Here is a 25,481-nt window from a genome sequence, read left to right on the forward strand (position 1 = left end):
ATCTGTTACCTCACACACAGGATTTATCTCCTTTCCATTCATCCCCTCAAGATCAGAACCCGTTTTTCCCCACAGCACTGCATCACCACCACCTCCCCTTGTTAATTCCGGTTCCCCAGGCACTCCTGACACACTTGTTTTAGTTTTTCACCCAGGTCCATAGGAGTGAACCCGCAAACAAGGCTGCAGCGAGTCCCCCGCTGCAAAGGTCTCTGTGGGTGATAATGGGGAGAACAGGGCCGAGCATCCCCTTCTGATGCTCGGGGAAGCCGCTGGGCCGGGGCCCAGGAGATGCCCTTCTCCAGCGGGGCGCTACCAGGATGCTCCAAGCAGGAGGTGACGTCCCAGTGGGGGGGACACGAGGAGAAGGGCTGAGAGACGGAGGAGCTCTCCTGCGTGAAGCATGTTCGGGGGGAGAGAGGGGGCTGCAGGCTGACCTTCCCATCCCCTAACTCCGTCCCTGCCCACCCCTAGTCCATGGGTGCCCCCCTCCCCGCCCTCCCCTCCTCCTTCAACTCCAGCGCCGAGGAAGCCGAGCCGGAGGCAGTGCTGAGCCGGATATGCAGCGACTCCCCGCATCCCTCCTTGTGAGTATCCCTCGCTTCTCCTGATGCCTTCGGAGGAGACCGATGGACGGACGGACGGGCAGCCAGAGGTGGACTAGTCTCTCCTATTTGCAAAGCTAGGGTGGAGGGGAACTTCTTCCAATATCCCCTTTCCCATCATCTCTCTTCATCCTCTCTTCCCCTCCTCCTCTTCCTCCTCCTCTCCAGCCACGATATCCTAAAAAAAAAAAAAAAAAAAAAAAAAAAAACGAGGGCGGGGGTGGGGGGTATGGGAAACCTGCTGGCAGGTGGAAGGGACCGGGAAATGGAATCACATCTGGAATCCCGCAGAGACTAGGACTCAGGAAAAAAAAAATCCCCCCCCCCCCCAATACCCACTCCCCTAAGGAAGGAGGGAGGGAGGGAGGGAGGGCGGAGGGGCGGGCTGCTCTGCCGCACCGGGAGACCCGCTCCGTCCGCAGCCGAGCCACCGGCTCCCATCCCGGCATGGGACAGAAAGGAGAAGGCCCCGACAGACCGACAGACAGAGGCGGGCGGGCAGGGCTGCGGGGGGCTGCAGCGCGGCCGGCTGGCAACTCCCTCGCAGCCCCCCGGCGCCTCCCAAGTGTTTCTTTCTGCTTTTATTTGTCTCCTTTTTTTAAAAAAAAAAAGATTATTTCCCCAGTGGTGAATGGCACGCGGGTCACGCAGGCCAGCGGGCAGCGGCGGGGGGAGGCCGTGGCAGAGGGGGAGGGATGCTGCCCGCCCTGCCCGCCCTGCCCGCGCCTCTGCCCCCGCCGCGGGGCCGGGGCCGGCGGCAGCTCCGCGCCGAGGCGGCGGCGTCGTGGTCCCCGGGTGTAGCGGTGCTCCCTCCTCCCCCTCCTGCCTGCCCTACTCTCCTCCCTCTCTCCTCTGCCCACTCCCTCACTCCTCTCCCTGCTCTCTCCTCTGTCTCCCGGTCCCTCTCTCTCTCTCCTGCCTTCCCCCCACGTCTCCCCTTGTCTGCTCCTTGCCCCCTTTCTCTTCTTCCCCTGCCCCCAGCCTTTCCATCCCCTCACCCCCATTTTTCACGGGGGGGCTTTTTGCTTTGCCAGGGCAGAGCGCGGTGACGCCGCGGCAGCCACCACGGAGAGGACACAGGACCCCCCCTTGGGCCCGCCATGCCCCTTTGAGGGGGTGGCCTGGACCCCGAGACCCCCTCAAGGCCCCCCGCAGGGCTGCTTCGCCTGCATCGCCAAGCCCCCAGCTCTCCGGCAAGCTTCGCCCGTCCTGTCTCCTTCTTCTGCCGTTTATCTCATGGAGAGCAAGAGCTGCAAAGGGGACAGTCTGCGGCCAGCGGTCCCGTGCAAGCACTCGGTGGAGAAGAAGACGATGACCAACCCCACCACTGTCATCGAAATCTATCCTGACACCACCGAGGTGAACGACTACTATCTCTGGTCTATCTTCAACTTTGTATACCTCAACTTCTGCTGCCTCGGCTTCATCGCCTTGGCCTATTCACTGAAAGTGAGTACTGAGCACGAGGCACGGGGTAAGGGGTGACTGGGCAGGGGGGAAGCATTTGGGGGTTGTGCCTGATGTGGAACACATCTTTGCCACCCAAATGAGAGGTTGCAGACAATGGGGATGGGGACGGGAAGAGCTGAGGAGCCTGGGATGTTACTTCAGGTGGGGAAGAGGTGCTTTCACTTGCTCCAGGTACCCTCAGAGGCTCCTCTGTACCGTGGCGGCTGGGTGACAAGCAGGCAACACAGGGCTGGCTTGGCTCATGCTGCACCTGCAGGCACGCCGGCACTAGGTCCCTTATTCAGGATCCTAGCTGGTAGAGATCATCAGGAGAGGACCCAGCAGCACTGGATGGTCAGGCAGGAACAGTAAGAAGCAGCCAGGCAGGATCAGCCATCAGCTGGCAAGTTGCAGGGGGTAAGAAGCTTACAAAGTGCAGGGCAATCCTGCCTGTTTCTTTCTTGCCCTCTCGCTAATTAAAACACCAGAGCTCGTGGCCAGCTTCCCCCATCTCAAGCCCTATAAATCCCAAAACAAGCCCTGGAGACCTGCCAGCATCATGGGAATGGTGAGGAGGTGGAAGAGAGTGTGGGGGGCTTCCCACAGTGTCGGGGCTGGAGGAATAGAGAGCTGTGTTGTTGGAGAGAGTGATGGCGTGGAGCACAGCCCATGATGGGAATGGGACCAGGTTATTATTCCTGATAGCTGCAGGGGAGAGCAGCCCGGCAGGGATGGTGCTTGGCAAACAGGCAGCCCCTTGGCAGCTGCCAGGAGAGAGGGGCCTGGGCTGCCCTCCCCTTCCCTGCCTGCCAGATGCAAAACTAACTGAATGGATGTGCAGAGAGCCCGGGGCGGCTGGGTGGCCCGGAGAGGAGCTGGCTGATTTGTTTTGGCAGGCAGCATTTAGAGGAAGGCCAGGGTGCAGACGGACTTCGTCACAGAAGCAGATCAATTAAACCCATACAGCTCCTGTGAGCTGGACCGTGAGCACCCAGCACCACAAGGAGGCTGCTCCCAACACTGTCAGGGTCTCCATCAGAAAGGCTCAGGGACAAGTCTGTGGCCCCATGTCCTGGGCTCACCCAGCACTGGCCCTGTGGTGCCTGCCTCAGTTTCTCGTTCCCCAAGATGGGAGGCGAGCTCTCATCCATTGCCTGTGCAGGAGGCTCTGCTGCTGCCTGAGTGAGGCACTTAATAACTTAAATCATCCTGGGGCGAAGCGTCACCATGAGTAAAGGGCAAATCCAGTCAGCAGCAGCCTAACGTGAGTGGGGGGAGCAAGTCCCTTAACACCCCCCACACCTTGATCCAGCAAGGGAAGAAAAAACTGGCTTCCTCCTTATTTTTAAGCCTTTCCTGTCTGTATTTGCCTTTAACGATTGACATCTTTCCCGTGGAAGAGACTACCATGACTGACTGGGTACATGTGCTCCCTTGCTGCTGCAGCAGTGAGGGGAGGACAGCCTGAGGACAGGGCTGACCCATCCCCAGGTGACAGGATAGTGTCTGCCACCTGCAAAGTTTTTAGAGGCTGAACCCTTCACTATCCTTGACATGGGGTGGAAGGAAGGGCAAAGCCCAGAAGTAACCCAGGGCCTTGCACCACAATAGAGGCATGGGCTCGGCATCTGTCTGCAAAGATCTAGAGGACACAAACTCAAGCATGAAAAAAAGAGGCAGTAGTGAGGGAAGGCAAATGGGCAAATTTGCTCCAAATCAGAGAAAGGAGAATAGAAGATGGCTGTCAAAAACAAGCCTTGGCTTTCAGACTGAGAAGGCGGTAGCTGATGGGATGTAACCGCGGTACCCAAACAGAGGTAGCACTGAGCGGGTAGAAATAACTGTGCTCTGGTTTTGGAGCTCCCCAGTGGCTGTGACTCTGTGGCAAGGGGAAAATAGAAACAAAATGTCCCTCAGAGGCAGAGGACAAAGCTAGCAAGTGGCTGAAGGGATGCAGAGTGCTCTCATGAGCTGCTGTTGGGGTGGGTGGTGAGAGGCAATGCAGATGCTGGGGCAATAGCAGGTCTGTCCTGGGGAAGACTGGGATGTTCAGAAAGGCAGCTGTGTTCCTTACCCACATTACTGCAGGGATCTTCCCAACACCCCAGCCAGGCTGGGTGTTATGGTTATTTCTCCAGAAGCATGTTTTCTTCTCTTTTACCATCAATAATGTTTTTCCCAGAAGTTCAGAGAAAACAGGAGCAAGAAATGCCCTAAGGACAGATATCCCTTTAAACAGACTTCTCTTGTTTCTCTGCAATTAAATGTAAAGCATTTGAGCGGTAGGCACTTAAGTCTGGCCTTTCTAGCATGCCTGTGCTCTGAAGGGACTGACTAAGGTTCTGTAGGTGGGAGAGGAGTGAAGCTGCACCTTCCCCTCCCTGAGCCTCTTCTGGGACCCCTCACAGCAGAGCCCTCAGCCACACAGGTTTCCTCAAGGGCCACCAGTGCACTGATGCCGTTAAGTTAAGCTGGGTTACAGCTTTTACACTTCCTTTGAATAACTGAAACATCCAGCAACTTCAAGAATTATAATTTTCATTATCAGAAATAGCATTTTCAATTCCCTGTCATAAAGGTCACCTGCATCTGACAGATTCATACTGTTAATAAAGCAGTATCTTCTTTGTGTCCCAAGTCCATGAGATGTGTCAGTATATATCTTAGCACACCCTAGCATTTTCTCTGGTTTCAGCAGCATAATGCCCACACTGGAAGACAGATATATCCTTGGTGCACTTGAATATTACTGTAAAGCTGTCTCCTTCCTCATGCCCTATTTTATTGGTTTCAGCCACATCTGGGAAAACAGGCATGTCTGCCTGGCCTTTTGCATGCTAGCTACAGCCTTCTAGATTTCTTTCTGCAGGGAAATGCTATTTCATGGTGACAACCATTTACTAAAAAATGCCAAAACCCCCCACCCCAGCGCCAAAGAATTTGTGAAGAAAGAAACACATGAAGTCAGGTGAGGGCAGAAACTGACATACAAGGCAGGTTCTGTGTGTGACAGATGTCACAGCCAAGCACTCTGAGCAGGACCGTGGCAGCATGCCTCATCTTTATTTACCCCCATAGCAGGCCAGATCCTCAGCAAACACAGCTTGCTGGGCTGCAATGGGGTCACACAACTCATGTATCCCTCCAGGGGTCATTTCTAACATCTCAAGCTTCTCAAGGTCAGCCTCCCAGAGTGCAAGCAAGGCACTCGCATCTAATTGTGTGTGCTGGATGCTGGGGGAGAAGAGATCAACAGCAGGAACAGAGAAGTTAGAAAACCTGAAGTAACCCTAACCCCAGCCCAGCACAGATAAAAGTATCACTCCAACAGCAACACTTTGGATTCGGTTGGTTTTGATCAGAAGCAAATGTTGTGGTCTGATATTCAGCAGCTCCCTCCCTTCCCCTTTCCCAGCTCCAAGTGGTAATGAATGATGCATCAGTGCCTGGTGGCAGGAGATCTCACTTCAGTTGTTCAGAGGTTTGTCTCTGGAGACTGTCGGGGTGAGCCAGGTCCTTCTGTGTACCCATTGTGCCACGAGGCAGTAGATCAGAGGAGCTGGGATCTCAGATGAGCCGCAGTACGGATGCCTTGCTGTGGCTCTATAGACATGAAGATGCCAAGGAGCCTTGCTGGCTTTTTAAGCCTCACCAGCAGCCCACAGCATTGCTTGCAGACTTTTCTTGCCCCTTGAGGTCATGGAAGTATGCCAAGCTCTCTTGCCCACTCTCTGCCCAGCCCTTAGCACACAGCTGTAGGCACGACTGCCTTCCCCTCTTGCCACTTGTTGATCTTCCTTGTTTTGAGTTGAAGCAGACCAGAACAAATCCACAGCTATTTATTAACCCTGAGAAGCTGCCACACCCGAGCTCTCAGGCAGGCTCTCACCCTGCTTTTCAGAAGGAGCAATGGTTTATGGAGGTGGGTGAAATGCAGGGGTGACAGTCCCGTGACGCCAGTGCCGGTGTGGTGGAGGCACGTGGGCTGGAGAGCTCTTGAGCAATTCACAGAGCAAATAAATCCAAGGATCGCCTCCAGAGCTCCTTCTGTGTAGGGACATGGAGCTCTGCATAGAAATGGGTTTACTGACAACCAGCTGTGGACTTCCAGCCTTGCCTTAAAAACAGCCTCATTAGACTCGTTATCAACAAACCATTCGTCTCTTTCTGCAAGCTGAGGCAGCACTTTTTACTAGAGCAGCAAGTTTGCTGCTCCCAAAAATGAGAGGGGCTGAGCCTCAGGGCAGAGAGAGGGGAGGTGACTGCTGGGGAAGGCAGTGGGGTGGTAGGAGCCAAGGGGAGCACATGGAGAGGAAGGAGAAGGTAAAACCTCAAGGAAACAAAGGACAGAGGACAGGGATGAGAGGGAGGAGCGAAAGAACCCATGGGCACTGGCACGCTGGAGGCGGATTACAGTGAGACTGAGATACTGGAAGACAAGTTGAGCAGCAGGGAGGTGACAGGCAAATAGGGATGGTTGGATGGAAAGGCCATACCTTTCCTTTTGCTGATGGGAAAGGAGAGGAGAACAGTTTCCATGTTAGAGCACAAAAGCTGGCTGTGTTTCATGTAAGGACAGGCATGGAAGAAGAAATAAATTGTATAAGTTGCCAGCCTGGATCAGAGGTGAGCTCTGCCTTGTCCAGGAGGGAAACTCCAAGGTGGCCACCACGCAGTGCTTGGAGGTGCCCAGGGAAACCCTAGTCAGCAGATGTAATTATCCTCACACCCATCATCTCAGTGCAAAGCAGGGCCAAAAATCCCCATCTAGCCTTAGGCAAGGTAAGAAGGGTCAAAGTGATGAGAAGAGCCTGTGACTAAGAAAACACCACACCTGGGTCTGGGGTGGGGGTTCAGCCTTGTCACCTTGAGGATCTGTCCCTCACCATAATTAATCTCTCTGGCCATGGAAGGAATCAGCTTCCAGGGCTCCCAGAAACTCGTGCACCAGCTGCCAGCACATTATGATGACAGTGGCCACAGGAGCATGAAGATAGGAAAAGCTGAAGCTGGGCTATAAGGAAGACACCAGCATCTCCTTAAGGACAAAGCAGGGAAGGAGCTGAAACACTTACCCGCTCTCCAGGAGAGCTCCTCCACAGCCTGGCTCAGTTGCCACAGCAGGACATTAAAGGGAGACATCTGGAAGCATCTGGGGGTGCAAGGCCATGAAAGGAGGAGGCGAGGCTGCCCTGGAGAGGTGTGGGAGGCTGGAGCTGTGAGTGGTTTGTAAGGAGAAACTCCTTTTCATTGCACTTTTATGCCACAGGGGCCCTTGCATTTGTCTGGCACTTAGAGGCTCCATTTCAATATAAACGATTATGGGCAATCAGGGATGATTTTCATGAGGCTGACCACTGAAGCCACAGGGGTTGGCAGGAGTGTGTGGGTGGAACCAACTGGAGGTGCAGGAAGAGGAGGCAGCTGGGTGTCCTTTGGTAGGAGTCAAAGGTGGCCATCGCACCATTGTTTGGACCCAAACAACAGGAAAGAGAAGAGATGGAAGGAACAACAAAAAAGGAACTGTGAGGGAATGGTGTCACTGGGGAGAGGGCAGCCCCAGGCACCCCTCACCACAGATGCAGCACGACAGGAGCAGGGCCAAAGGGAGCCATGGGAAAGTCAAGGAGAGGCGCTGCTGAAGTGTGTCGTGGGAAAGGGCTAAAGCACTGGTCACGAGTGTGAGTTGGTGTCAGGTGGGAGATGCTACTGGGAGAGGCTGCTGGGAGCACTGGAGAAGGCTGAGCATGGAAATTAGGGTTGTAGAGCGCCCCAGGGACAGGAGGAACAGGAGGTGAGGAGCAGGAGAGAGCTCCTGGGGCCAAGAGGAACTGGCTTCACAAAGGTAAAGCGGCTTGGCCGTGGAAGGGTTGCAGAGCTTGGTGTGCTGGCTGTGCAGGTCTGCTGGAGAAACCTCTGTCTGCCTGGCAAACACTGGCAGCAAACGCCAGCTTGCTTGTGGCAGAGAGCACTGGGTTGCAGTGGAGGAAGGGACAGAAGGCATTTGCTCCATGTAGGCTTTGCCTGAGGCAGCCCCACCGCTGGGAAGAGGGAGGTGTGTAAGAGCTTCAAAGAGTCTGCTGGGAGCAGCAATCGGGATTTCTGGCCTGAATCCAGCCCCTCTGGGGCTTCTCACCAGTTCGTGAGGAGGTGCCAAATGCCTGGTGCTGCTGAGCCCAGGGGTTTTTGGGAGGATGTTAAACTTACTGAATAATTTCAAATGTGAGTCATCCCAGACATTCAGCTGACACAGAAAGGCATGTGGGCTCCCGTGCTGCTGGCTTGCTGCCTTCCCAGAGATCATCTCCTCTGCTGAGAGCTCCAGCCAAGCGTGCCCCAAAGACACATGCAGTTTGTGACTGTCCCCTCTTCTCAATCCCAGAAGGATGGTGAGCTGAGCACTCCACAGCAGAGCAATGGGTAGATGGCCCCAGCTCCAGCTGCAAGCTCCCACATCAGAGGCCGAGGACCTGGCACCGTTTGATTTAATACAAGTATGAAAAAAAGGCTCATTCTTGCCTATGTGCCTGCCAGCACCAGATCCTGTGGACCTAGGCAGCTTCCCTACCCACAGTTCAGAAGATCAGGGGTTGCTTGTGCAGAGATGTCCTTATTGGTGTGATGGAGAAGAGCAGTGCTACTTGAGGGTCTGAGATGCAGTTTTGGATGCCCCATGAACCAGCATAACTCAGTGGGAGTGAGGGGTTCAGCAACCCTTCCCCATGTCCAGCAAGTTGCAGAAGGCTTTCAGGACAGCCCCGTGGGTAAGTGCTGCAGGAGGAGGAGAGAAAAGTCCGTAAGATGTGGTCTGAATCCGTCGCAGAGTCTTTTCGGAAAGCTCCTGATCGATAAAAGCCTTTTAATATTCCTCAGTCTGACTCTGGTGCAGGTTTTTGCAGCTTGCCACCAGCATCCGGTGTCTGGCCGGCAGTGCCCAGCGGGGCTCTCACTGCTGGCAGCAGGGCAGGCAAAGGGCTCACAGCCCTGCTCCCCCCAGCCCCCACCCAAGAGCGGGCAGTGGGGCAGGCCCTGCCACACCCTGAGCACCCCGCTTGGATACGGGGAAATGGATGACTAGTCAAGTGTCCTGGTCCTTTTGTCCCACATCCTTGTGGCTCCAGCTGCCCGAGTCTGCTGAGTGCTGGCTGAAGGGGCAGCCTGGGGACAGGGACATATCCCTGCCAGGAAGCAATGGAGTCTGACCCCTCCTCTGCTGGGATCAAACTGCAGAGCTGCTGCTGGTGGACAGTGCCATCAGCTGCCTGGCCGTGCCATCGCTGCCTGCGTGGCTGTGCTGTCACTGCCTGGCTGTGCTATTCACATGATGCCTCATTGTGCCATCTCTGCCTGCTCGCAGCATCCTTGCCTGGCTGTACCATCTGCTGCCTCGCAATGCCATCGTTGCCTTACAGTGCCATGTGCTGCCTGGCTAAGCCTTCTGCTGCCTGGCAGTGCCATCCACTGCCTGGTAATGCCACATGGTGCCTGGTAGTGCCATTGCTGCCTGGCAGTGTCATCTGCTGCCTTGCAGTGCCATCTGCTGCCTGGTAATGCTGTCGCTAGTACGTCGGTAATGCCTGCTAGTGGCATTGCTGCCTGGCAGTGCCATGCACTGCCTGGCAGCCCGGAGGAGGTAGGGACAGGCCAGTGACATGGACATGCACAATCATCGCCCACTGCAGGGCTGTCCCAAGGAAAGCCCATAAAAGTCCCAGCCCGCAGCATAATGAAGGGAGCAGACTGTGCTGTCAGAATAGAAAACTGCCTGTGGCAGGGATGCTACACAATCCGCATAAGACCTGCAAAAGGAAAGGAACTCATTAACCCAGGACTACTTAATATGCTGGAGGCTCGTGCGCAGCCCGGGAGCTGCAGTAGCGTGCCGTGCCAGGCTTCACCCGCTCAGCCCCTCAGTGCAGACAGAGGCACGGGGATGCACACCGAAACTGCAGCCAGCCTTCTCCCTTTCGGGTTGGCTGAGCCAAAGCCTGGCACTGCAGGGCCAGGGGGCCGTGACACGGTGGGAAGTGTGCTTTAGTGCCCATGTGCCTGGGGTGCACAGTGGCATCGCAGTTCCTTTGTGCACCCTCAGGCTTCAAATGGCACTGCTTCACTCCGGGGACCATGGGGCCCTGGTTTGCCTGGTTGGTAACAGCAGTGGGTCACTCTTCCAGGTCTTCTCTGCTTCCAGGAATTTCCAGCCCACAGGTATTACAGTGCTTGGTTTCACAAGCTCAACCCATAGCAGAGATGGGGTGCAAACCTCACCTCAGGGTGTTTTATGGCACCTGAAGTGCTCAAATACAAAGAGGCCCAGCCCAGCCCTCATCTGCTGTACAGGTAACCACGTACAGCTGCACTGGGTTTTGTGGCTGCTGCTTGAGACAAGTTATGTCTTTCATACATGTTGCAATTACTTTATTTATCTTTTTGTCTCAGGTCCGGGATAAGAAACTCCTCAATGACTTAAATGGAGCAGTTGAAGATGCCAAGACAGCCCGGCTTTTTAACATCACCAGCTCAGCCCTTGCCACCTTCTGTATCATCCTTATCTTCATCTTCCTGCGATACCCTCTCACTGACTACTGAGTGAGGCCAACAGCAGCTGCTGCCGCCAAAATGCCTCTATGCCAGAAGTGTCTGCAGTTTCTTGTAGCAAGGACACACAAAACAAACCAACCACTACACCTTGATTGCCAAAAAAAAAAAAAAAAAAGTCGATTAAATACATAAATAAAAGTTAAATTAATCTATCAGCCCAGCTGAGCATACCCTTCTTGCCCTGAAATGGTATGTGAAGAGCTGAAGAAAAAGGTCTCACTCTTACACATGTACAGGAAGAAAAATAGACCAAGAAATATTTATTTTATTTATTTTATGGCCAACAAGCTGTGTGAAAAGAGCGTGCAAAGCCCAGAGCTACGCACACTTGGTGGCAGGCAGCTGAGCTCTGGGGAGCAGGGGGGTCCTGTGGAGCTGGAGACACATACAGTGATGGATGGGGATCATGGCAGGGCTGGCTCACGACATATCAGGTGTGTTCAGACCGCCCCACCACCCCCAGCTTGTGGGGGTTTCTTTTCCTTTTCTTCTCTTGAATTTCATCTCCTGGTTCAGACAACTTCCAACCCCTGGAGAGCTGAAGGTGTTAGGAAGTTCTTGCTGGGGAGCTCCAAAGCCTCCAGAGAAGCCCCAAAGTGTTAAAGGGCAGGTTTCTCCTTGGGATCTCCCAGCAGTGCTGAGAAGGAAGGCACCTTCTGGAGAACTCGCCTAAGCCACCTAAGTGGAGTGCTACTGTATTTCTGTAAACAGTCAATAAAAAGATACCTCTGATACGTGATGCTGCCGGGCTAATTCCTTCCTTAGCAGGGCTGAGCTCCTGGTCTCTATGGGCTGGCAAGAGAAAATGCTAATGTCACCAGCAGCTGCCCGGGAGAGATTTAAAGCAGGAGTGAGGGATGCTGCTGCAGGTCAGGGCCGCATGCAGCCGTGAAGGAGAGCGCAGACCCAGATTTAAGAGCAGAGACCTCGGTGACTTCCTCTGGAAGATCTATGGCAAGCAGGCAAAGGCAGCTGAGCGGGCAGGGCCCCCCTCCCCTGCTAGGACCAACGTTGAAGAGAGAAATAAATCGCTGCAGTCTGAACCTGCTGCTACTGCAGCACTTCCCGGGGTCATTACGAAGAGCCAGATTTTGGAGACGACGTGCGTTTGCCACTGAAATAGGCAGGAGCCCAGAGCCCTGCCCGATAGCTGCCTGTGGCTGCCTGTTGTGCTGCAAATCAACACACCCTGACTTGAAAACACCCATAAATTAATGGCAAGACCAGAACTAAAATACATCCTATCAGCCCCTCTGACCCTTCATCTCATCTCATGTGCCACAGCTGCCTCATATTTTTCCAGCTGTAAGATGACCTCATGCCAAGGGGCACCAATCACTGCAGACCAGCCATGGAGCTGGGAGAAGGCATCAGGATCCACCTTTGCACCCACCCTGAAAGCAAAGGTGAAGCAAGAGATGGGGAATGCAGACAGGCTGTCATGGGACACTTCATCATCTGCTGAGGGCATGGTTAAATCAGCAGGCTGTCTCTGGGCTGTGCTCAGTGAGGGATGTGCCATAGCAAGATGTGGGGACTGATCATGAAGATGCTTCCCTGAAAGTGTCATGAGATATCACCTCCTTCCTGCTCAGGTCTCCACACCTTCATCCTGTCCTGGGTTTCATTTATAGGGGGAGCTATGGGCAGGAAGACCGGCAGTCCTCCCTGCTCCTCACTCACTGAATGCATTTCCATACCAGACCAGATCAGGGGTCTGTTTTGCAGCGAAGTTTCGGTTGGCAGTACAATGTATGGTGCCCTGAAAGTATCTCAGCCATGAACTGCTCTATGATCACTCATCCAGAGGTCAATGCTCTTCCCAGCCTCTCTTGGTTGCTTCTTGCTCCCTTCCCTGAAGCAAGACCGGAGGGGTCATGGCCATCCTAACATATGTAGGGGCTACAGCCAGTCCTCATCCCAGGCTGAGGAAGGAGGTGGCCTGTCATGATGGCAATGCCCCCAAAGAGGGTACAGCCAAAATGACTCACATTGCAGCCACCCTGAACTGGCACCTGGTAATTGGAGCAAATTATATCCTGCTGGGACAGTGCTACCCTAGGCAAGACCCAGACCAACCGTCCCTGGGTCCTCCACGGTTAGGAGAGGCACAGAGATGAGGCTGTATCCCCTTTTCCCACCCCCTGTACCTGCACCAAGCTCACGTTTGGCTGTGTTCAAGGTCTTGGCTTGGTATCCTTCCCCATCAAACCTCTCAAGCTTTGCAGCCCAAACACAAGTGGAGCTGGATGGGCTCGGAGGATATCTCAGGCAGGGTCGCCATGTGTGCAGTGCCAGGGGTTCCAGGCCGCAGGCTTAGATACCTGAGGGACCAATGGCATCTCTTGCAATAATGAGTGCATTCCTTTCTATGAGCTGGGACTCCTGTGAGCCACGTTGCAAGTGCTTTTGCACTCAGAGACCACCCCCAACTCCAGTAAATCTTGCAGGAACAATGCCACCGTCCCCATCTCCTGTGCTAGGCAGGAGAGAGCCACCCTGCTTGGCATGCAGGCATGGGGCTGCTCAGATAAAGGCAGAGCTGACACAAAACTGGAAGTGACCCAAAGCCAGCCTTTTCTACATTTAACAAGTGTGACAAATGAGTTATCATCATCCCAGGATCTGCAGGAAAATGGATGCTGGTTTAATAAACCAGGGGGAATATTGAACTGACTCGGCAGCATTTTTTGCATGTATAACCCACCAGGGATGGAGAGGGAGGGCTAATATTAGTAGCCATCATATTTATTGTTTGTTACCCATGTTGTAGGAGGTGAAATCACTGTGCTGCAGCAGGCTGGAGGTGCACCCAGACCTGCCACAGACAAGAACAAGGTAGCAAGAGGATGCAGAAACCCTGTGCCTGGAGGATGGGATGACGGAACCCAGCATATGATCAGCTCCACCACAGCCCCCGCCTCAACTCCACCTGCAGCTCTGGGCTGTCAGGCAGCAAAGCTCCTGTGCTCTCCCTTCCTCTCTCTGTGTCTCCCCTTTGTTTTAATGGAGTCTCTCCAAGCCCACAGCAGGAGGAAAGCATCCCCAAAGTGGAGGAAAAAAATGGAAAGCCGTAGATTTCCAAGTTTGTTTAGGAGAAAAAAAAAAAATCATTTATTCATGCATGAGTCTTCCAAGTGCAGCAGCATCAAGGTATTCAGCATCCATTTTTCATCTTGTCAGTGTCAGGGAACCCCAGCTTGAGACAGCAAAACTACATCCCCATATACTGTCAGGCAAGTACATCCCAGATTGCACCAACTGTGGTGTTAAGGGAAAGAAAGAACTTTTTTCATTTTGAGGGAACAAAGGAAAGAAAAGCAGCAGCCAAATTCGACAGGTCCTCTAATTGCCTTTTTTTTTTTTTAATTTTGCAAGAAAATTCTGGAAGTTCAGGTTTTGCCAAGGCTGACACCCGCCGCGGCAGAAGGCAGGCTTTCAAGAGTTGCTTCTCTGCCTTTTCACTTCTGCCACTCACAACGTCGCGCCGCGCTCTCCAAATCGCACTTTTTTTGGCTGCGAAGCCGCAGCCTCTGTTGCACTCCGCGGCGGGAAGGAAAACTGTGAGGAGGGGGTGGAAGAGAGGAACAGCCGAATGCAGCTTGAGAAGCATCTTTTGAGATGGGGAAGAACTGACGGTCACGTTGCCATTTAAAGATTTAATTGTATTCCTTCGGGAAACCGGGACTGACAGCTTGATGAGGATTGCTTTTTCCTTTTTGTGTAGCTCGTGGGGAGCGACTGTTCCCTGTTAGGCGACATTGTGCAATTGTGCCTAAAACACCTGTGCTGGTTTTGTGCCCCTGGTAGCTGAAAGGCGTTTGGAGTGAGCCTGGGGAAAGGCCACCGAGGCTGCTGAGGGACACCCTCGTCCGGGGGAGGCGATGCTGCGGGACGGCGCTGGTCCAGCCCCGCGATGAAATGGCTGCGGGGGGACCCTGAGGGCAGCGCCAGCACACAGGAGGAGGTCACGGCGGCAGAGAGCGGGGTGTCCGAGCCGAGCTGGAGCTGCCAGGCTGCGGGAGGCAGGCAGAGGGCCCTCTCTCACCGCTCCACCGCAGCCGGCAGCGCACCGCCCATCTCCGCGGCCTCTGGGCGGGCCGGGAGCTCCGGGCGCTTTTCCCCTAGCGAGGGACACAGGTCCATCCACGCTTCTCCGGGACTCCCGGCCCCAAGCCCCAGCACTGGGGAGCTGCGAGCCCCTGCAAGCGCTGGCCTGTGCAAGAAGCAGTCGTGAGGTGAGGGTGGCTCCTAAAACCAGCCAGCAGCGGGTCCCCAGCCCTCTGTGCCAGCCGGGACATGTGTGTCAGGCGAGGGCCCGGGCACCGGTAGACATTTACCTTCCACGCTGGCAGGGAAAGGTGGCTGGGAGCCAGGCAGGGCGTGTGAGCCAACCCTGCTGTGCTTACGCCAAGTCTCAGTGCCCACCCGAGCCTCTGCCCCCACTGCTGCGCAGGGCTCGGGGATGGCACCTCTGCACAAATGCCACCAAGCCAGTTTGCAGACAGCTGCGCATCGAGTCCTAGCTGGGGTGAACTGGCTTGGGTTTGGCTGGTAAACATGACACCGCAATTCTCCTTTATCTATGGGCTGTCAGTAATACACGTGAGATGAAACTCATTCAGGTAAAGACCTCCCAGCCCAGTGTCGACATCCGCAGGTTCCCCTGCCTGGGATGAGCTGCCAGACGTGCAGGCAGAGCATGGTGAGTCAGACCTGGAGCAGCCCTCAGCCTGCATACCCAAATTAACAGTCGAGAGAGATGCAAATAGCAACCTCTGTTCTGCTGTGGGGTGTGTAACCCTCCAGCAAAAGCCGACTATGCTGTAGCATCACAACCCTGCTTCCCAGGCACTCCATGGCCAGGAGGCAGAGTCACGCTGGCAGCAAGTAACAACTCTCACCTCCCTTCCCAGCCATGTGCTGATGTCCTAGGTGACCTTATCAAAGCCCTTTCATCTCTGTTTTCCTCTCCAACACTGTCTCATGGGTTAATGACTTCTCAGAGGAGGAGCTGCAGCCTTGCTTAGAGCCACCAGGGTCTGGGACATTGGCACTGTGGGTATCCTGTGATGGGTACAATTGCAGCAGTGCCCACATATGGTCGGCAAACACAGGGGAAGAGCAGGGCACTGATGGAGCTGCCTCTTCCCTCCTCTCCATCCTCTCATCCGTGTGCAGGTTGGACAGTGAAGAGTGCCTGGCTCTGCAGGCAGACCACGGCGGTGTGCAGCCCTGCCGGGGGGAGGAGGGAGAGGCACAGATGGCAGCAGATGCTCTCATCACTGAAAATGATTGAAGCAAAACAAAAAAAACCCTAGCAACTGGTGAGCAGCCTAACAAAAACCAGCACAAGGGTACAGAGAAAGGGTCTGGACCTGATAGACCCTTGCATGGAGCCTAGCTCCGTGCTGCCTTCTGGCCCAGAGTAATGCTTTTCCCATCTCCAATTCACATACAGGGAAGAAAGACCATGCCTTGTCCCAGAGCACTGGGCAATGATTATTTTTTAAGACTTGGATATACTAAAATGAAACAATCTGGTTTCTCTCCCATTCCCCTGTCCCTATCCTCTCTCTTGTCCCTTTCCCTCTGCCTTCAGAGGAGTGAATATGACCCCAGAGGGTTTCCAGGCACATCTAAGCCCCTCGCCTACCCTCACTACCCATGGCAAGCCTTAGTGCGGCCCAACATGGCACTCCATTTCAGCACTGGGGGCAAAGGAGCAGGAACTCTTCCTGCACCTGAGGGGTGTTTCTGTAAAGCCTCCATGCAGCTTGGCTGCTGCTTCCAGCCGTGGCTCCTCCATCACTATAGCTTCATGCCAGTGCAAAGGTCCTGCTCCTCCACCCCTCCCATCCCTTGACTTTGACCCATGGTGCCAGCACTCAGCAGCCATGCCCCGCGTTTGGCACATCTCCACGCTCCTGCCCAGCTTTCCTCCAGTACATCCAGGCCGGAGGGAATCACAGGGAATTTATTCAGTGTACTATGGTTTACTTTTCCTTTTCCCCTTTGGCAGGAGCATCTCGTGGCACAGTCAGAGCTACAGAATGAATGCTTCTGCAGCATGTGCTGAGCTGAATGGCACAGCACGCAGCCCTCCAGCCTGCTCCTTCTGAGTTAATTGCAGAGTAGCTGCTCCTGTGACGTGCATGCACAGCTCTGCCACGCTGCACACAGGCCAATACTCCTATCGGGGAAATGGAGACAGATCCAGGATAGCCCCCGTGTGAGAAACACACCTGCCTGGTGATGCTGCAAGTGCCTTTTGCCTGCTCAAGCATGTCAGCTCTCCTCACTGAGTGACACCATTTTGGGCTTTGCAGGAAGAAGGTGGTGTGCACAGGGATTTGTGCTGGGCTCCATCCCAGCTGTGAGGTGGGAGAGCTGGGGAGCACATGGGCAGCTGCCAAAGAGGGGAGTGATGCCCTTCTTAAATTTGATGCAGAGTTCATCCCAGTCAATACATTTCATTACAGAACAGGGTGATATGAAGCCTGACAAGCCCCTTTCTCCAGCATCATGTTGTGCTCCACTCCAGAACATCACAACAAGGGTGACAGGCACACACGTCATGGAACCAACCAAGCCTGGAAGAAGCAGAGCCGTGTCAGGCCAAGGGTTGACTCTGGCCTCAGCTATCAGCACAGTTTTGAGGTGCCAATACCCCCTGCAGTGGGAACACAGTGTCCTGTGCTACAGCCAGCCCTGCTGAACGAGGGTGATGGGATGCTGGCTCAGCCAGTGGAGCAAGGAACTGCATCTAAATAACCAGGACAGGTTAAAAAAATTTTTTTTTTGCCATTTAAAGAAATTGCGGGTTGACAAAAGTCTTTCCTTTTTGATGGATAAGAAAGTTGGTTTGGCAGCAATTCCTTTTTCCTAGTTTTAGTTTCCTTTATGATCAGGTTCCAATTTTAATCCCTGCAGGATGCATGCAGGAGGTTCTGCTGCACTCTTCCGCACTTGGCCTGCCATGGCAATTAGGGGGGCTGGAAAACGTTTTAGCAAGAACTATTACGTGTACAAGCGCAACTTGCATTTGAAACATGTAGCTGGGATGCAATCCATCTTGGGATGTGCCTGAAATCTGTGAAAGAGGAAAAACCAGAGTGGGGTGAATTATTTTTTTAAGTGCTTTAGCTGAAACAAGGCGCTTTCCTTTAGCCATAAGCAACTTGCTGTGTAATTTTTGCTCAGCTCATGATGGTTGTGATGGAGAGGGGGGTGTGATGGCCCTGGGGCTGAGACAATAGATTCACATCTGGTAGATGGAGCTTAGAGACGAGGCTGCTTTGTTCTGCCTGCCTGACCATTACAGCATTGCCCTGGCTCTCCCAGCTTGATTTCCCCTGGGGAAAATAGGGGTAATAGGGATGACCCGAGCTGCCCAGAGCTGGCCAGGTGTGCTCACAGCACTGCCCTCGCTCAGGCTGGCTGCCCACTTCCATGTAGCTGCAGGTCCGCACCCAAATGCCAGAATATCAGGTTGAGCAGGATTGGGATCTGAATAGGGTTAGCTCCCAGCTTTGGGAGGCAGGTGAGGTTTTGCAAGCCTCCATCACCGCCTGCTCCTGGCCCCTGTGATCCCGGGAGAAGTTCAGCAGCAGTGAATCATTTGTTTTGGTTTCTCCCCACCAGGCGTTTGGCTGCAGCGCCTCGCACAGAAGCAGTGGGCATGGGAGAGATGCAGGGTTCGTGGGCCAGAGCCTCTCCTGTGGCTGCGAGAACCCGTGTCCCAGTGGTCCCCAGCCCTGCTGGAGCAGCTCCTCCTGTTTGCTGCCAGCGGGGATTTTGTGTGGGTCAAATCTCCTGTGTCCTCATCATCCAGGGATGCAGCAGGGGCGTCCATGGATTAGCTGAGGAGAGATTGCCGGGGATGAAGGCACAAGAAGGAGCTCAGCTTGGTCTCTTGCTGGAATGAACAGTCCAAGGTAGTCCCTCAGGACACTCCATCCTCTGCCTCACCTTATTACCTCCCCATCCCTTGCCCTGCTGCAAGCTCGATATCCTTCTCCCACTCTCCTCTTTGTGCCACGCCACTGGACAGACAGGGAGCAATATTCCCAACAGCTGATCTGGGATGCTCATCTGTGATGTGCCAGGTCCATTATTGGAAACATTGATTTTAACTGGAGCTTGGGAAAAAACTGTTTAAATCCTCTTCCTTCAGCAGGCTTTGTGAGCTCGTGGCTCTCTGCCTAGATAACAGCTTTTATGAGGAAGTTTTGGGATTTTCAGACTCATTCCTTTCCCCTTCTTTTTTCCTATTTTACCCCTGAAAAGGCGTGTTGGGTAGGGGAGGAAACAGTCCGAAGCTGAGGCAAGAGAAGTCTTTCTGAGGTTTTCCCCATCTGGGTGCTTTGTATGGCCACAAGGAGGAGCTGGGCAGGAAAACCAGCAGGAAAGGCTTCGTTCCAGCCATGCCGGTCATGCTGCTGCTCCAGTTCCCACCAGCACCAAGTGTTCCCATGCCGCTAAAGAAGCGAGTACCCGTGCTACCCCAGCATCTCGCCACTGATTATGATAACTGGGCCGAAACCCATGAGTTTAGGTTGAATATCCCTGTTTTTGTAAAAGTTTCCCTGCTGACAGCTTTGGGTGAGCTGATTTTCTGCGGTAGGAGCAGGGCATGAACTCAGCATTGCTTATGCAATGGGGAGAGTGAGACTTTTTAGCATCCCCAGCATACCTCTGGTGCTTTATGAGAAATGACATTTCTGGGAAAGATTTTGCCGCCAGTTACTGTGGGAGCTTGACGTTCTTCTTGAGCAAGCTGCCGGCCGTGGGCCTGGAGACATGAGAGTTAATTTTAAAACATCCGGCATCCGTATCGGCAGGGAGGAAGGTTCCCTTCATTTCCTAAACACCAGCAAAACCTAAGCTTCTAAATCCTAATCCCTCTCTAAGCTGGAGCTGCCAGGCCAGGGCCAAGGGCAGAGAAAAACCCCTGCCGTGTAACAGGCCAGTTGCCCAGTTCTTTGGTGAACCCGCAGCAGGATGGGAGTGAGCCCACTCCATCCATCCAGGAGCCCACCTGTGGGTCAGGCTCCTCCTGAGCTCCCAGCTTTTTGGTCAAACTTTGCCATGCCACCCTCCGAGACCGTGCTGCCCCTATGCCTGTCCTTCTCCTCAGAGACAAGGAGTCCCGTGGGGCGCCCCGCAGGTCCCCGCTGCTCCAGGCTCAGCAGCCAGGGCGCTGACAGGAGGCAGGGGTGGCCCCAGCTGCGGGAGAGCTCCCGGCTCAACCTTGCAACGCCAGGCAGCCCGGGAACCATCCATGACCCAAAACCACACACGGCAGCGCGTTTTCTGCCAGGAGCAGCGCGGCTCCGAGGGTGTCCTCAGGAGGCTCACCCCAGGAAGGGCCTGGCGGCTCGGGCCGCTCTCCCCGCGGGCACCGCGGCCCGGCAGCTGCGCCCGCTCCCTCCGCGCCGCTCCGCGCCCGCGGGGCTGACGTCACCCTGCCTTGCGCCGCCCGCGCTGATTGGCTGCGGGTGACGTCAACGCTGTCTCTTTTTTTTTTTCTTTTTATTTTTTTTTTTCCCCCCCTTTCCCCCCCTCACCCCCCCGCCCGCTCCCGAGGCATGACCTCATCGCCGGCGCATTCCCGGCGGCGCGCGGAGCGGCGCGGAGCAGCGCGGAGCAGCGCGGAGCGGGCCCCCCCCCGCCCGCCGCGGCATGCGGGCCCTGCGGCGCCGGCAGCGGCCGCGCCAGCGGACAGCCCGCGGAGCGGGGCGGCCGCCCGCGCCCGCCGCGCCGGGTCAGTGCGCGTCCCCCCGCGTCCCCCCGCGTCCCCCCGCGTCCCCCCGCGTCCCTCCGCGTCCCCCCGCGTCCGCGCCGTGTCCGCGCGGGACGGGGCCGTGCGCCCCGGGGGAGGCGGGGAGGGGGGCGTGGGGGGCGGTGCGGGGCGCCCGCGTGTGGGGAGCGGAGCCGGCATCGCGCCCTGAGGCGGCGGACAGCGCGGCAGCATGCGCCGGTGTATGTGCGTGTCGGTGTGTGCGCCTCGGTACTGCGCTGCGCGGGTGTCATGGGGGCTGGAAGGACTCTGGTGCGAGGGACAATAATGTGTGTGAAGTGCTGGGGCTGGGGAGGGAGCAGCCCCACGGCGGGGATTGGGGAAAGAAGGGGGGAGGGGAGGGGGGGGGGGGCTGGCGCTCCGCGGCCGCGCATGTCGGGGATGCTGCGCTTGTTTTCGGGGCGGGGGGGTGGTGGAAATCCCACCCTGCCTTCGCCGTGTGCGGTTGCCGGGCGGCCGTGGTGCAGGTGAGGAGGGGGCTTGGGAAGCTCCGGGGAATACCCGCTGTCCTGCCGGGCCGGGGGTGGCGGGTGGAGGGGTTTTCTGGCGGGACTGAGGGCTGGTCTTTGAGGAACCGGTGTTAACAGAGCTGTGGTTTTTCTGATGATGAAAGAGGTTGGAGTGTCGCCCTGTGTCCTTGGCGTTTAAACGAAGCCGGCATGTGTTCAGCAGCGGGGGTTTTCATGCAACACTTCACTGCTGCGGCTCCAAAGGCGCTGCTCGCGATTAATGAGTTAAGCTGCTCGTTTAAAATAATCCTCTCCACCTCCCCTAATGTGCCTGGACCGATTGATCACCCCCCACGCACCCTCAATCATTATACAGTGATAAATGTTGCTTTCTGTGCTGAGCGTTGCTTGTTTTTAAAGATTCCTGGTTATTTCCCTTATTGATAAATAAGTTCCTTCTCCTTCCTGCTCCCCCCTCCCTTTTCTCCTCCCCCAGAATTAAATTCCTGAGCAACAGCAAAAGCTGATGTCAGTGCTTCAGCTTGCATTGGGGGAGCTCTGTGCACAGGTCAGTAATTTGCGGTTTCGTTAGAAGGAAGAATGCGGTGCAGTGCTGTTCTGATAGGGATATTTGGATTTTTCTGGGCATGGATGCGTTTATCCCTCGTATTGCGGTAGTTATCGGCGGCTCCCTGGTGGGAGATGGGTGCTGCATAAGCATATGTAGGAGAGACCATCCCTGTCCCAAGCAGCTGGCGATGACGAATGCATTGGGAATGGTTGCCAGAGGTTCCATCTCCCTCTGATTTGGGGTAATAAGGCAGACCCCTCTCCCGCAGGAAAGGGTCGGGATATCCAAGCAGCCCGAACAGGTAGCGCTGAGGATTGTGCCTGGCAGTGCAGGGGCCATGATAACCTTGAGAGCAGCATGCCCGTGGAGCGGTGTTTGACGTTGGCGTGCATTGTCTCATCCTCCTGCGCTGAGGCAGAGGCTCGGGGCACGGCTGTGGAGAGCTTTGTTTTCGGAAGGACTCGATGCATGGGAATTGGTGCTTTTGGGTTTGGCCTTGCCTCTGTGTGCCTCTGCTTGCGCTGTCGGAGGGCGGCTGTACCAGGAGGACTCTCTCTGCAGTAGAGGTTTGTTGGGTTTGGGTCTGCATGGGGGTTTCTGCACTTGCTTTGATTTTGGTTGTAACAGCTCCCAAAACAAAATAAGCTTTGGCACCAAGAAAATCCTCCTGGCCATAGCATATTTGGGATTTTAAAACACCCTTAAGGACTTTGCAGGTGTCTTGTCCCCAGTTTTGCCTGGCACAGCCACAGTGGCAGAGCCTGGATGTGTAGGATTGTCCAAATGGCTGGGACAAGAGCGGACGGGTGAGAGTGTGAGCAGCACTGGGATGCCCAGATGCCTCTTTGCAGTGGCAGTAGGCAGAAATTCCTGCCCTTGGCCCATTGACAACACAATTGAGAGGCTCAAACCTGAGGCTGGAGGGTTTCCAAGCTGAGTTGACAGCAGCTCACACCAAAAGTCTTCTAACACAACAGATTGTCCTCCCGTGGTTTTCACTTGTCCCTGCTTAGACATTAGGTAAGGAAAACCTGAATCTACCATTGTTTAAAATCTAGCCTCAGCTAAGCTTGGGAGAGCTGAGCAAAGTGGTCAGAGTCCTTAGGAGCATTCTCTGGGGACTCTGCATGGAGATTATTCTTGCAAATACTGCACCGTGTTTGTCTGCAGAGTGTGTTTTTACTGGGTGCCAGGCACCTCGCTGAGAAAGCCACTGAGCCTCTGGAGAGTTTATATTCACCTAAAATTAAATGTAACATCACTTTTACTATGAAAACACCCCTGAGGGCTGGGTAGGACTAAGCAGTAGTGTCTGTCCCATGCTGCCAAATTGGATCTTAAGAGGTGGGAGAAAACTCACTTCTGTGCAACCCTGTCCTTCCCCAGGAAATCTCCAAAGGCTGGAAAACCGTTGTGGCTCTGGATTTCTGAAGTGACTTCTCTTGGCATGAATATGAGTGAGTCCCCATTCCATCCCTACCCCTTGCCTCTGCACCAGCTGCTATAATCTACATGAGGGCTAGGGATTTTTCCTCTTTGGATTTGCTTCCTTGCCTTTGAACAAGGCTGTTCTTCGGGATCAGAGGTTAATTTCTCTGGTGCGCAGCTCAGCTCCCAAAGCCCTGGGCACAGTCAGGTGCAGAGCACGTTCACACTATCAGGAGTGGAAGGAAGAAAAGGAGGTGCTCCAGCATTTGACAGCCCTGATTTGTGGCGCAGGCTCATAGGACGCTGCCATCGTACTGAAACAGTGCCAGCAAACTGAATCTGGTAGAGAAGGAGGCGATAAAGAGAAGGAGCTTGTGGGTGCTGACCCCTCTCTCCCAGGACCTCTCTCTCCCTGGACAGCCAAGATGCTGCACTGGAAGAGTCTGTAGATCTTTTTGCCCTCTGCCACGTGTTTAATGGCAGTGTTAAGGGGGAGATGGTTGCAGAAATTCCCAGGTGTTCATGGTCTCTGGGTCTCACTGCACTCTTTTCCTTGCTGCTATGCAGAGAAACTCCTGCAGCCAGACCAGCAATGCAGTCATCCTGTGAGGAAAGCTTTGACACTCCTTTGCATCCCCATGCCCTCTGGGTTTTAAAACCTGTTTTTCAAGCTTTACATTTCTTCTCTGAAGAGACACCTGTCCCGCCTGATGCCAGTGGGAAGGAGGCACCTGACGTAATTATGGCAGGCGCAGGGAAGGGAGGTGAGTGGCCTGGGAGCATTCATCAGATAAGAAGCTAAACAAGCTCTCTGCTCAAGATTTTCTCAGGCTTACTCAGGAGTCCTGGGTGTACTTCTGTGTGCAGGATTATAACACAGCCAGGGGAGTGTGAGGGAGGGTATAAACTGACCGTGCCAAGATGCTGTGCGCTGCTGGTGTCAGGGGATGCTGTCAAAGGCAGGCAGAGCTTGTGGTGTGATTAGCGGTAGTGCAGGTTCCTGCAGGGAGAGTGGGTGGTGTAGTGCACCCCAGCGATGGCTTTGCCTGCTCATCTGATGGAGGGGGAGGCCATGACATGTGTCTCATCCCCGTGGGACAGCTGTTTTGCCAGAAGCAGGCCAGCAGCTGAGACCATGGTGGAACATACCAAGCTCTGGTCATGGTCTGTGCCTTGATCACCCTGTCTCCTCTTTATCATGAGTTCATGGAGAGGAAAAAATATTTTTTTCTTCCAAGAGATGTTTTTTAGACTTTCTACTCCAAACCTTTGGGTCCATGCTGTCCAAGAGGCTCGTTTAGTTCTCAACCATCTTCACTCTCCAAGGAGAGTAAGAGTAAAGGTGGGCCACTCCGGGGGGGCTGTGCACCACACAGAACCCTGCCCAGACTATGCTGCAGACTGCCGTGGCTCCTGTAGGATGGCTGGCTCCATTTCTCTGCTATTGGGCTCTTCCTCTAAGGTTTTCTAGACCCAGTTGGACAAGATTATCTAGGTTGGTGTGCAGGAGGCTTCTTCTTTTGCTTTGCCCAGGGCTTCTAAGGGGTTGGTTTTGCTGCTTTGGATCTTCAGTTTCCCAAAGTGACAGGTATTGTTTGCATGGTGTCTTGGAAGGATCAGCATTTCAGAAGATAGGTGAAGTTCTAGCCCAGGCTGGGTTCAGAGGAGAACCTGGAGGTGCTCACTGGAAGCTGGTCCAGTACAGAGTCTCCAGTTGTAAACAGGGAGCAATAACAGGACAGAAATGTGGGGACTGTGTGCATTAAGCTGAAGCTTACTTAAGAGTCTCTCAGGAACCTATCTGGGGCTGGAAATCCTTCTTTGATTCCCTCTTTTCTTCATGCTCCTCTTATGGCTTTTTCCATGTTGTTTGTGAAAGCGCTCATGGTTCCCCGATGTGTGCATGTATGCCTTGCCTGCCTTCACTGTATTTTCTTTAAATAAAGCCTTCTCTTGGGGCAGAGACCTTGTGTTCTTCAGGAATTTCTCCAGACTCCTTCAAGGTCCTCTAGCAATTTGCAAAAGAGGCTCTCTTTGTAGGGTTTCTGCATACTGAGTTATGGGGAGCATTATTTCTGAGTCCACTGATGACTGGGAACAAGTCATTTGGCAACCAGAATGGCAAGACAACCTGTTCTGGTGTTGATGCTCATTTTCCTTTAAGGGAGAGAGGGGCTGGACCAGCTGAACTACTGAGGTCCCTTTAAACCTAAATTATTGCATGACTAGTCCATAAATACCCACCGTCCTGCTTCTCCCAGGCTTTTGTAGGATACCTGTTATTAGGCAGTTCTGGTGAGGGGACATGAATGAGGTGGACCACTGCTTTGATCCTGTATGGAGATTCCAGTGACAGCATGACCCTGGCATTCTCTCCTCCACCACGTCCTCCAGCCCTGCTAATGATGCAGTGCGTCTTTCCAGGCCGTCTGTCAGCCCACATTCCTCATCCGGCACGGAGGTGCGCAGTGTGCCCGCATCCTGGCTTTTCAGCTCGCCTCTTTTCGGCTTTTTAATAGGGGATTTAGTTCTCCGAGGAGCTCTGCTGTCTACAGCTAGCACATGCTAATTCAGCT

The 25,481-nt window shown here is 54.4% G+C and overlaps 2 protein-coding genes across 7 annotated transcripts in view; both read left to right on the forward strand.

Annotated features, from left to right (window-relative positions):
* Positions 1-477: 477 nt before the first annotated feature.
* Positions 478-11,389, forward strand: IFITM10 (interferon induced transmembrane protein 10). The gene is made up of 3 exons (XM_069018730.1): positions 478-587; positions 1,640-2,054; positions 10,494-11,389. Exons 1-3 carry the CDS (start codon positions 478-480, stop codon positions 10,641-10,643), a joined length of 675 nt encoding a protein of 224 aa, XP_068874831.1. The 3' UTR covers positions 10,644-11,389.
* An 8,963-nt stretch (positions 11,390-20,352) lies between these two features.
* The window catches only part of DUSP8 (dual specificity phosphatase 8), a 40,805-nt gene continuing 35,676 nt past the window's right edge, over positions 20,353-25,481 (forward strand). The window contains exons 1-2 of one of the 6 annotated variants that reach the window (XM_069016966.1): positions 21,050-22,043; positions 22,864-23,669. The gene's annotated coding sequence lies outside the window, so the exon portion shown is untranslated. Of the gene's footprint in view, positions 20,422-20,628; positions 20,727-21,049; positions 22,044-22,712; positions 23,670-25,481 lie in introns of those variants that run through there. The other 5 variants (XM_069016965.1, XM_069016967.1, XM_069016968.1 and 2 more) reach the window with 5 other exon arrangements.

Source organism: Aphelocoma coerulescens, chromosome 5 (assembly GCF_041296385.1).
Source record: "Aphelocoma coerulescens isolate FSJ_1873_10779 chromosome 5, UR_Acoe_1.0, whole genome shotgun sequence".
Lineage (NCBI taxonomy): Eukaryota > Metazoa > Chordata > Aves > Passeriformes > Corvidae > Aphelocoma > Aphelocoma coerulescens.

What these genes read in the sequence shown, in the direction of transcription:
- IFITM10 (XM_069018730.1), top strand. Translation starts at nt 478, where the DNA reads ATGGGTGCCCCCCTCCCCGCCCTCCCCTCCTCCTTCAACTCCAGCGCC. An exon ending in GACTCCCCGCATCCCTCCTT is followed by an intron (nt 588 to 1,639) that starts GTGAGTATCCCT and finishes TTGCTTTGCCAG; the next exon opens with GGCAGAGCGCGGTGACGCCG. An exon ending in CCTTGGCCTATTCACTGAAA is followed by an intron (nt 2,055 to 10,493) that starts GTGAGTACTGAG and finishes TTTTTGTCTCAG; the next exon opens with GTCCGGGATAAGAAACTCCT.